This window comes from Bicyclus anynana, chromosome 4 (assembly GCF_947172395.1).
Source record: "Bicyclus anynana chromosome 4, ilBicAnyn1.1, whole genome shotgun sequence".
Classification (NCBI taxonomy): domain Eukaryota; kingdom Metazoa; phylum Arthropoda; class Insecta; order Lepidoptera; family Nymphalidae; genus Bicyclus; species Bicyclus anynana.
In genome coordinates, this window is record NC_069086.1 from 8,344,769 (window position 1) to 8,357,093 (window position 12,325).

Below are 12,325 nucleotides of genomic sequence, written 5' to 3' on the forward strand. Positions count from 1 at the left end.
GTATTATCTGGAGTACAGTTGTTAATTGTCTGCGGTGAGACAATCAGATGAATATCCTGTTGACTTTATTATGAAGAAAAAACAATCTTTATTGTTCCGACTCATTTGAGACTACTATATACCAATACTAAATGCATACACGATGTTGCTAATAAATGTAGGAAATTTAAAATCACTCCAATGTAGTGAAAAATGTTTTTTTTAAGGAAAAGTGTTTCGCCTTGATATTTGAGATACATTTAAAATTCTTGTCCAAGATTTAAAGGTGTCTGTTGTCGTGGCAACCTTCACCTGTTTGGGGAAAAGTTGCCAAAGTGTTTGGTGAAAGAGGGCATGATTTCTCACATTATCTCGAAGAAAATGTAAAACAAATACACTATACATAGAAGATTATTCTTGGCCCTATGAAGCATGCTACATGCAAGCCATCATGGTTCAAACTTTCGTAACGTACGAGTATCTCTATGTATGTATGTATGGCAGGAGCAATTGCCTTTACGCGTTTTAAAAATACGCGGTTCCTCTCATTTAGTAGTCGTTCCCGTGGGAATAAATAACATTATATATGTGAAAGAATTTTTAAAATCAATCGAATATTCGGAGCCTATCAACTACACACAGACAAACAAATCTTTACTCCTTATAATATTAGTATTTGTTACCCGTGCCTTGTACATATGTTTTCTGTGCCCGTGCAGTGAACGTCTGTAATGGGGGTTATTGTGTACTAGCGGACACCCGCGACTTCGCCCGCCCTTAGACCTCCTTAATCCGGCCCTATCGCAAAATCCGTTCTTAGCGGATACCTACCTAACTATAGACTACCTCCATGCCAAATTTCACGTTTGTACGTGAAGCGGTTTTTTTAAATCTCGTGATGAATGACCTTTCGCCTTTATACATTAAGATTAAGATGTAGGTATGTTTATGTCCGGATATCACAGATTTTCTCTAATAAGACTCTGTAAGTGGACCACTACAAATTAAAACCCCTAAATCAATAATATAAAGTATTAAAATGTAATAGCAGTGACAAGAAAGATTGTAAAGGTCAGTCGAAGCGTCAAGCTAACGAACTTCGTAATTGATTTGTTTTGAGTCAAATTGAGTAATATCACAAAACGTTTGCAATTAGTTACCTAAAGTAGGGTAATATAAAATAATATCTACAACGTGCTCACAGTCACCTTTGCGTTCGACGAGCATATATGCCAATAACCCTGCAAAACGAAAGAACCAATGAAACTTTTGTAACGAATCACTTGAGATGCAACAATAATAAGTTTTCAAGTAAATCTTCATCATCTCCTTACCCTTATACCACTAAAGTGGGGTCGGAAAAATATGTCAATCTTTTCCATTCGTCTCTATTACTCGTCAACTCATCATCCACTTCTTTTACACTCATGTCCTCTTTCACACAATCCAACCATCTCTTCTTTGGCCTTCTTCTCCTCTTATGTCCTTCCATTTGCACATTCAACATTTTTCTAGTAATATGACTTTCCTCCCTACGCATTACATGTCCATACCAAGCTAACCTTCTACTCCTCAATTTTTCTGTCACTGGCGCCACCTTCAGACTATCTCTTATATACTCATTACTTATTTTATATATTCTTGTCATACCACACATCCATCTCAACACACGCATTTCGTTCACATGCATTCGTTTACTATCCGTCCCTTTCACCGCCCAACATTCTGATCCATACAGCACGACAGGTCTTACAACCGTTTTGTGTATTTTACCCTTAAGTCTAAGAGGCATTCGCGGGTCACATAGTTTTCAAGTAAATGTATTATTTAATTGATATTTGACCAAGTTGTGTGCGTTGGTACGACAGAGATGGTATTAGAGTGATGCTAACATGTGACCAAGTGAAAAGAAATAGACAAAATAGTTAGTCCAATGGCGGCGGAGTTGTCCCAGTCTCTTTTGTACCAACGCAATGAAAAAGATTTCCGGTTGCTCCGCCATTGGTTGAATTTTGTCTATTCTCTTTGCCAGAATATCTCGTTGGTCGCATGTTAGCGCCATTCAACCTTACTCTCAGTAGTTTAATTTAATACGCAGTTGAACTATGCAAATACAACTCCTACAAATTCAACTGACTTCGAATACTGATAGTTTTCAGTAAAAATATTCTCAGCCCGGAGTTAGGTAGTAGGTGATGTTACAAACCTTGTGCATCAGAAAGTCAAGCCGTCGATCCCGGTCATTATAAATAACATCCGATAATCTTTAGAATTAATTATCGTATTAAGTTCGCCAACCCGCATTGGAGGTGCGTGGTGTGTCTAAGCTCCATATACTCTCCTAGTTATAAGCAGGTAGGCCTGGCCCATAAGTAGGCCGTTAAAATAAGCTGCCCCTGCATTATGTAAAATTACAGTGCTTGTGATATCGTTCATTTCCATGTCAACGTCGTTGTTAGTGACATTTTAGTTTTGGCAGCTCAAATTCGAATAAGACGTGTCATAGGCGAAAAATTCGTTGACGAATCTTAAATAGTAGAATCGCACCCCTGATTATGAATGAATGAATTGTTGCGTGAGAAAGGCTTTGACCAAATATGTACCAAATGTAATATTTTGGTGGGAGACAGATTTTTGGATCGAACTGATTAAACAAAGCAGAGATTAGATAAATGTATCGATTTTCAACCCTCGAGTGTTTTCTAACATCAAGTGATTGTTTTATATTAATAACTGATAACAATAGGTACAACCTAATGGCAAGGAAAAACATTATTCATTGAGATTATATTCTACGACTACAGATGTTATGTAAATTGAATAATTTATACTATATCATATCAGTTTCTACAGTTTTCTTTACAAGAAAGCCATGGACTACAATCTCACCTGCACAGTTATTATGTATCTCGGTGTACCATTAGAAATAATCAGTCACTACTATCATCTAATATTGTGATTTAACGTAAAGTGGCATTAGTAGTAATGTTAGTAGCAAGTAGTAAGATTATTACAACAAAAAAATAATTACGTAATTAATTATATTAAAGAAACGTAATTTCGTTGAATTAATCATGTTAGATGATCGTAAAAACAAAAGATCACTGCCACGTGTGTGCGGCGTGTCTAGGTCATTTCGTTGAAATAAGTATGTTAGATTAGGCACAAAAAAGAAAATACGACGAAAAACGATGTAGTGACTTATTATTTGAATGGCACACCGAGAATGTATCTCGGTGTGCCATATATGCCAATAGGGCAACTGATGGTAAGTGATGATGCAATCTAAGATGGAAGCGGCCAAACTTAGGAGGAAGGATGATAATCCACACACCTTTCGGTTTCCTAAAATCGTAACGGAACGCTAAATCGCTTGGCGGTACGTCTTTGCCGGTTGGGTGGTAACTAGCAACAGCCGCACCAGACATATCTGGACCAATTAAGAAACCTCAATCGGCCTCAAAGAACCCAGGACCTCCGTGTTGTAAATCCACTGCGCATACCACTGGTCTACGGAGGCCGTCAAAAAGTTCAAGTATCCTATCTATACTAATGGAAAGATTTGGTTGTTTGTTTGCACTGAATAGGGTCCAAAACTACTAAACCGATTTGAAAAACTCTTTCACTGTATGGAAGCTACACTATCCCAGAGTGCTATAGGCTATATTTTATCACCTTATTCCTACGGGAACGGAAACTATGCGCTCGAAACCGCGAAGTTCTGCTAGTTTTTCATAAAGTTTACATGGAATGCGAGTTGTTTTGCCCACGAAAATAGATACGTCAAGGTCCCTTATATTGTAACTGAGAGAAAATCATCAACGAACAAATCAATGGCAAATGTTGGCACTCAATGTATGGTACTTTGTAAGTCTAAACGATACATTTGTCTAGTAGAATAACCGAGGATACGCCTCAGTGTCATCCCGCGTCATCGTATCTCAATACTCAAGGCTTTCTTAGCACGTACATTATATAGTTAAGGTATTACATAGTATGACATGCTATTTGCATCTTTTTTCTTCTATTTTTTATCAACGTCGAAAAAGTATTGTATGCCACTGCACGCAATTAGCGATTGTAGCACTCGTACTGTTTATTCCGCTTCGCCTCATTGCACCAAAAACACTCAAGTGGCATAAATAACTATTTTAAATTACATAAATAATTTTTCCAGGCACTTTAACAGATAAATACACTTGTTGTGTGTCGCACCTTATCGTAACGTCGTGTGATTATGAAAGCTCTTATTTATTGCATTTAGATTTGTCAATCACATTTTTTTTATTTTTGTTCGGAAATTAAAAAACCGGAAAAGTGCGAGTCGGATTCGCCCACCGAGGATTCCGTACGTGGAATCATGAAGGAGGTTCAGTAATCGAATTGCGCAGTTTTTGCCGAGCTTTTACCTAATTTCAAACCCCTTTTTTGTAAGATTTAAGACCGTAGACGTTCCCATGAACTTCACATGAAAACATGACGCTCAGTATACGGTTTCAATTTCAACTTGACACCTCGTCGCATACCCGGAATGGTCTTGACACAAATACAGATGTACATATAAAGTGATCTTATAGGGACCTAAAAAAATGTCAGATGTGATGTGCAAACCTAAATACTTTTACACTCACAACGAAAATTGTAGGCAATGTGGCTATTAATTTTCATTGTGATTACGTGAGATGCTAGGCGCAACGGCCTGAAATGGAACCATAGTGTAGAGTGCGCTTTATAAGTTTTGAACGTGATAATTTGTCATCTATACTAATATTATAAAGCTGAAGAGTTTGTTTGTTTGAACGCGCTAATCTCGGGAACTACTGGTCCGATTTGAAATTTTTTTTCAGTGTTAGATACCCCATTTATCGAGAAAGGCTATAGGCTATATATTATTCCAGCATTTCTACGGGAACGGGAACCAAGCGGGTGAAACCGCGCGGCGTCAGCTAGTCTGATAATAAATAAAACTCTCGTGTTTGTTACCAAACTCTTTCGAAACTGCTGGACCTTTTTTTATAAAATTTTGTGTTCAGGTAGGTCTGACAATCGGCTAACATCTATTATTCATATCCTTAAATGATATGGGTGAACCCAAAATTCTAAGGGCTATCAACCTTTGCCGAGTCAGCTAGTTGTACCTACATAAAAATGTAAATCTGCTAAAATAAATATTTTTTATTTTTATACAAGTTCAGAGTACTTACCGAATTATGCATTCCATAAAAAACAAAACAAATCCATAGAGCATGCATCGTGCGGCGTACGCTCTAAGGATGACTCGAAGGAGGCTCGGGGAGCGTTTGCTGCCCGCGCGCGCAACCTCCTCTTCCCATAGACGGGCAAACTTGTCGCCCAATGGACCTGTGGTGTTTGAAAATAAGTAAGTTATAACTTTACTATGTATGCTTAAGGCGAGGGGGGGGGGGGGGGGGGGGCGGAGTGTCGGCTAACACTGCGCGTATTTCCCATAACTCAGGGGTTATCTTTCTTTACCGAAAATTAATTAAATATGTTTAAAGAACATGTGAACATTAATCTTTTAGGAGTAAATAATATTTCTTTTGTAAATACATCTTGAAATGTGTCCCATAATACGCATCCTTATAATTACGATGTAGCCAAGTTTAACGTATTTTAAAATGCAAGGATAGATAGATTACAAGACAAGTAAGTCAGAGACGTCGCAATAGCTAATGAATAAAATTTTAAAGTTTAAACGTATTGTTCAAGTTAATCCATGGACTGAAGATTTTGTCTCTTCCGTATAATGTAATTCGTTCTGTTGGAATTACCATGATTTAGATATCTGGGTAGGTAATAGGTAAATATGTAAATTGTAAAATATGTATTACAATTACGTAAAATTACTGAATAATCAGCAAAACTCAGTCATTCCAATAATATTTTATCTGAACTAATTTGAATACGTTATTATAAAGGATTGAAGAAAAAAATACACACATTTTAGGTAAGTAGTTACGAGTCTAGCATTTAATTATTTTTTTAGTCCATGCATTATTTAAATTATTTGCATATTTTACACATATTTAATAGACTGTGGATTTTTGAGTCTTCTTTAAATTTTGTGGTAATTTTAGTAGAAAATCGAAAATAAAAGTCCTGTATGGCCAGACTATCGTAATTATATAAATGCTGACAGTTACTACAGCTAGACCAGTTCGTTGATGACACTCCCATGATATGCGGGCGTCGGGGGGAAAGGACTGCACGGGTGTGATGTCTGGCGAGCGGGGCAGAAGGAAGGACTGCGCGGGTATGAAATGTAGCGCGCGGGGCATCGCTACCCCCCTCCCGGCCCGCGTGGACCATCGGGAGTTTACGAACGAATTTTCCAAGCTATAGCGGATGCGTTCGCGTGAAATTCTATTTTTCACAAATTCCGCAGGCATCAGGGATGTTTACGAGATAAGCAGTAGAGAGTAAACCTTAGTGCTGCTCCCAGGTTCCATTTATCACAGTACGTAAATTCATTAAAATCGGATCTGCAGTTTAGACGTGAAAAGGTTACAGACAGACAGACTTTTGGATATCTAATATTTTTAAGATTATTAAGATAACATCTTTGTAATTTATAATATTAGCATGGATATCTTTAAAGACGATGTTTACATGACCGATATTTACTCTTTGCCATTCTACACGAATCGCGTTGTGGAGATAATATCTACGGAAGTGCCTACGTCATCAACATTGGATTCAATCCAATTTAAAACGTGCTCAGTCCTATAGATACGTCACAACACGAGAAATCAATCATTTGTATACCTAGGTATACAATATAGGTACCTCGTAGTTGATTTATGGGATCATTGTCACAGATCAAATTCATTACCATGGGAATAAATTCGAACATTATCATTATCATTAACGGGTTAATTTAACGGCCCAATAAAGGGCAAGACCTCCCTCTATATAAGAGAAGGGTTACGGAGTTTCATCATTTCAACCCATATTCGGCTCATTGCTGAGCTCGAGTCTCCTCTCTGAATGAGAGGGGTTAGGCCACTACTCCACCACGCTGGCCCAATGCGGATTGGCAGACTTCACACACGCAGAGAACTAAGAAAATTCTCCGGTGTGCAGGTGTCCTCACGATGTTTTTTCACCGTTTGAGACACGTGATATTTAATTTCTTAAAATGCACACAACTGAAAAGTTGGTGGTGCATGCCCCGTACCGTATTCGAACCTAAGCCTTCCGGAATCGGAGGCAGAGGTCATATCACGGCTCTCACGGAGTTTACAACCATCAAACTGGTCCAATGCGGATTGGCTTTGGATAGTATATGCTGTCTGGGTTGCGGTAGTTTACGATATGTTCCCGTGGCTCAGTCCTCAGGACGAGTCGAAACACCGAGGGGTTTTAGTCGGTTGAAGTCCGACATAATCTTCATGTCTCTCCGCGCCGAGAAAGTATCCATGACGATTTCCCCACAAAAACAAAGGGTGATAATATATTAGTCATGTAGCGCAGTTATACGAGTAGGTTACCTACGCTTGGATGTAATAATGACATCATGTGTTCGAATCTTGACTAAGTCAAGGCTTGGTTAAGCAGTGGCGGAACTTGCCTTGGAGGGGCCCTATATCAAAATTAGTTGGAAGCCCAATAGATGTGACAAATCCTGAAAATCTCTTAGCAGTTTTTTATGTTTTTTTCTCCGGGAAGCTCCAAATTAAGAGAGATTGTGGATTGAATTTTACTAATTTTTGCTTTCACACTTAAGTGGCCCCTTATCATTGATACGACTGATACGGCGGTAGCTACGCCCCTGTTCATAAGAAAAAAAACCCGTGGCCAGTCAGTCAGTTGTACGTCCTCGTGGCTAGAAGGTATCCATTTTTTAACTCTTTAACGCTCATTATCAGATGTTAACAGAGTTAAACCTACCGACGGCAAAGTGCCCTCCGAGGCAAGGTGTTAGGTAATATAGGTTAACCACCAAGTTCCCTACTTCGGGCTGAGAATTTTACTGGAAGTTAGAATAAAGATAGAAAGAAAGACAGAAATGCTCAGTTGATCATAGGCCGACCCAGATTCAAGGCCACAAATTTAGGTAGGCAGAATTTAAAAAAAAATCAAGCAATATTATTAAATATTTATAGTTAGGTTAAAACTATTTTTCTGATTAATGTACCTTTGTGTAATATAAATACAATGCCTCCACTAATTAAATATTTATTTACGTATCTCCTACATAAACCATCATCATATTTTAGGTCGAGGTTAGCTTTGAATTTAAACCTAACGCACAATTAAATGGTAGTTCTTCTTACTATACCTATTTTTAATATACCTAATCATATTAATAATTCATACAAGAAAAAATTTTACTAAACCATTTAATTATCAGCCTATTTTAACGGCTCAGTAGAGAGCCAGGCCTTCTTCCTCTTTATGATATGGAGCTTAGACCCACTACACTGCTCCAATGCGTTTTGATAATGACCGATGGGTTAACATGCTCTCCGGCACACGGGTGTAACACCCCACTTGTACTTCCCAACTCCAAGCTGAGAATTTTAACTGAAAATTTCTTAGAAGAAACAATTACTCAATATCTCAAATAGACCAACCCTTGAGCTAACACTTAAGCTAACTACTGAACTAACAACGAGTTGCTACTACATACATTATTTCAATAAAATATCCCAATATACCATGTTTATTAGAGACATGAAAATAACCTTAGCATATAGGAAAAACGATACAATAAAATTATCATGCAGAAACCCAAAAGAACATATTAGTACAAAGGCAACCATGGGTCAGTGTAGCGTAACAAAGCACAGCTCATCATACATTCATCTTCAAGTTTTATGTAAAAAATAGAATATTAGGTACATATTCTTATGTATAAAACAAGTACTATAAAATTTTTATATAAAGTGCACTATAGAAAACTGAACTACAAATATTGAATTGTAATCGGAATATGTGTAATATATTATAAGGGGTCACAACCCTTTTTAATATTGAAGAATATGACGCAATGCTGAGGAGGAATATTATAAAAATGGAGATTTTTTGTTTGTTTGTTTGTTACAATTAGTTTCCAAAACAAATAGACCAATTTTAAAATTCTTCCACCAAAAAGCTACAATATTGTGGAATAACATAGGCTATATTTTATCCCGATAATCTTATATTTAGTGAACTCATAGGGTGAAACCGTGAAGATCTGCTAGAACTGTATAAAAACTCAAATAATATAACAAGTTACCTGAAGCGTGTTCTTCAAGTGGCTCAAACAAATCCTCCTCTTCCATTTCTTTTTGTAAGCCACCCCAAAATATTGGCAAGGTCCATCTGAAAAAAGTTCATTGGTAGACTAATTGCAACATAAATAAAACATTAATAGCTTTTTTTATTCTTTACAAGTTAGCCCTTGACTACAATCTCATCTAATGATAAGTGATGATGCAACCAAAGATGAAAGCGGGCTAATTTGTTAGGAGGGGGATGAAATCCATACCCCTTTCGGTTTCTACATGACATACAGAAACGCTAAATCTAATCCACGTTAGATTACCAGGTCCAGGTAGGTACCACCTACCAGACCTGGGCCAATTAAGGAAACCTCAATCGGACCAGCCAAAGATTGAACCCAGGTCATCCATCTTGTAAATCAGTGCATACCACTGTGCTACGAGGCAGTAAAACTGATGGCTGATGCTGTCCACTGCTGGACATATGCCAGTAAGAACTTCCATACATTACTGTCTTGAGCAACAAACACCCAGCTGCATATTATAGTCTGGCAAGTTCGTTGATGACACTTCCATGATATGCGGGCGACGAGGGGAAAGACTGCGCGGGTGGGAAATCGTGCGAGTGGGGAAGTGAGGTGCATCAGTGGTCGGGTTTTCATTCATCGCTACACGTATCTCGGGCCGCGCGGGCCATCGGAAGTGTTACGAAAGACGTTGCCAAACTATAGCCTAAGCATCTTGCATTTCTTATCTAGACAATAAAAAATATTAAAAATGTATTGTATGCAATCAAATATTATGAACTTAATAAATAACATGTGATTATTTCTAAATCCTATAAAATATTTGACTATTTCAATTAAATGTCCTTATATCCTTGTAATGTTATTTATTTTGAAATGTATTTATTATATTTAACATCAATACTGACCTCAAGTAAGTATTAAAAATACAGGAAACATTACTAAAATAATAATAATAATATTCTATACAAATTATAAATTATAAATATTTTAGAAATATCCTTTTTCTTCAGCAAAAAGTTACAAGTTGTTATGAAAGTTTAAAATATACATATAATCACATTTTCTTTTCCCATCACCTGGCCTAAACTAATTTAATCTCTTTCTGTCTGTTTATTTTATATATCTTCACTTCACATCACACTAATATTATAAAGACAAAAGTTTGTGTGTGTGAAAGTGTGTAAGTATGTTTGTTTCTCCTTTACTCTGCGGCTACTGAAGTGATTTGGCTGAAATTTGGAATGTAAATAGATTTTACTCTGGATTAACACATAGGCTACTTTTCATCCCAGAAAAATCTATGGTTTCCGCAGGAATTGTGAAAAACTGAATTCCACATGGAAGAAGTTGTGGGCGTCTGCTAGTATTACATGAAAGAGATAAAATGTGCCAAACTTCAAGTCACACAAATATGTCCCAGCTGGGATCTAAAAGTTGAAGTTTGGTGTGTTGAAGTTTAGTGTGTTGTTTGTGTGTCAGAGTGGATTAGAAGTTGGGTGCATACTTTACCAAAATACTTAATTACTTACCCAAATGTTAGTGCTGATAGAGGGTTAGCTTTAGCTCGTGGGTGTTCCGGCTGACGTCTTCTTTTTGTCGCCTCCATTATGAATTATAACTAAAAAAGAAACCTTCATCACTATCAATGGAAATTAGAGATATTTACATCTGACTGTGATTTAGTACTTAAAATAATGATTATATAAAAAGACTGCATTTAATTCAAGTATGTAAGAGCTTCTCCTGATAAATAAACAGTCACATCAAAAAACGATTACTTAGTAGTTTTTGAAAAAACATACACACATACATACTTGTATGTGTATACATACAAGTAGAAAACTGAAATCACTTTTATGTAAATTAAAAATGTAGTTGAAGGTAGTTTTTTTGGTTGTAGGTGAAGGTAAGAATTTTCTTCGTAATTGTTTTATTTTAAGTTTATTTTTGTGTAATAAACTTTACATCTTCTCAAATAATATGCAGTTTTATATGTTCTCAAATAGATAGGCGAAGGAAATGTATAGCCACCCAATGGAATACACTTAATATATCGAAAAAACCATGCCACAAAAAAAGTATGAAGAGGCATTTTCGAACTTTTCGATCACCAACTACCTACTTTTTAGAAACTGATACATCATTTTGAAAAGTCCAGTCCAGCAGTCAAAAAAGAATTTAAAAATAACAGCAACTCACCTATTAAGTACCTACTTATTTTTATGTCTAAATCACTTGTAATTTAGGAATAACACAGAAAATGCATGGCATTACTTCACACAAATTGCTTGAGGTAGAGAACAATTCCGTGCCAATTTATTTTATTTCTACCTTTCTTGTAACGATAAATCACGAAGGATACAGTATTTTTGGCGTTTCAATAAAAACGAAAACACACGAATTTCTCTATACATCCAATTTTAATAAATTGATTCATACATTATAATTTAAACAATTACTTTTAAAATTAATAAAATTATTGTCTATTCGTGTTTAACCTCTCTTTGCAAAATTTTTACTGACAAATTTTAATTTAACACTTGACTTGACTTGACTTGACAATTGACATACACTTGACATATCAAAGACAATTAGACAAATTGTCTTTGTCAGATTTTGACATCTGGTATTCTTAAATACTCGCTCCACAATCTCGTGCGAATTGTGCGCGACTTCGAGAACACGCATGAGTTTAGAATACATAACGTTTTACGTATACGTTGGACTTCACAGGTTGACGTTGAGTTTGCGCTTTTTTCCCAACAACTTTGAACCCACAAAAATTGGAAAATATGGAAAGAAAAAACTACAGTTTTTGTCGCTTTACCTCAGACCAATTAGCAATTACCTTCAATAGGACTTGCCTTGCTAGAGGTTACTCCTCTGTCAAAACTATTTGATCATGATCAAACGTGTTCATACAAACTGCGTCTATTGTCAGCTATTGACCATCAAGTAATCTCACTATCTTCATATCTTGCCACGCAAACGGCAGACGTCACAGTATAAGTTATGTTATTAAGTTTTGCATCAGTTTATATGAGCCCCGCCTAGTGCCTACTCCACCTCAGTCGATACGATGCCATG

At 36.6% G+C, this 12,325-nt stretch overlaps 1 protein-coding gene across 1 annotated transcript in view; it reads right to left on the bottom strand.

The window, feature by feature from the left end:
* Window positions 1–11,782, bottom strand: part of LOC112045634 (ATP-binding cassette sub-family C member 4) — a 53,296-nt gene extending 41,514 nt beyond the window's left edge. The window contains exons 1-4 of the mRNA XM_024081903.2: window positions 11,438–11,782; window positions 10,768–10,856; window positions 9,224–9,309; window positions 5,184–5,340 (exon numbers count right to left, since the gene is read on the bottom strand). Coding sequence (XP_023937671.2) covers window positions 5,184–5,340; window positions 9,224–9,309; window positions 10,768–10,844 — 320 coding nt within the window. The 5' untranslated portion in view covers window positions 10,845–10,856; window positions 11,438–11,782. The remainder of the gene's footprint in view (window positions 1–5,183; window positions 5,341–9,223; window positions 9,310–10,767; window positions 10,857–11,437) is intronic.
* Between the last annotated feature and the right edge of the window lie 543 nt (window positions 11,783–12,325).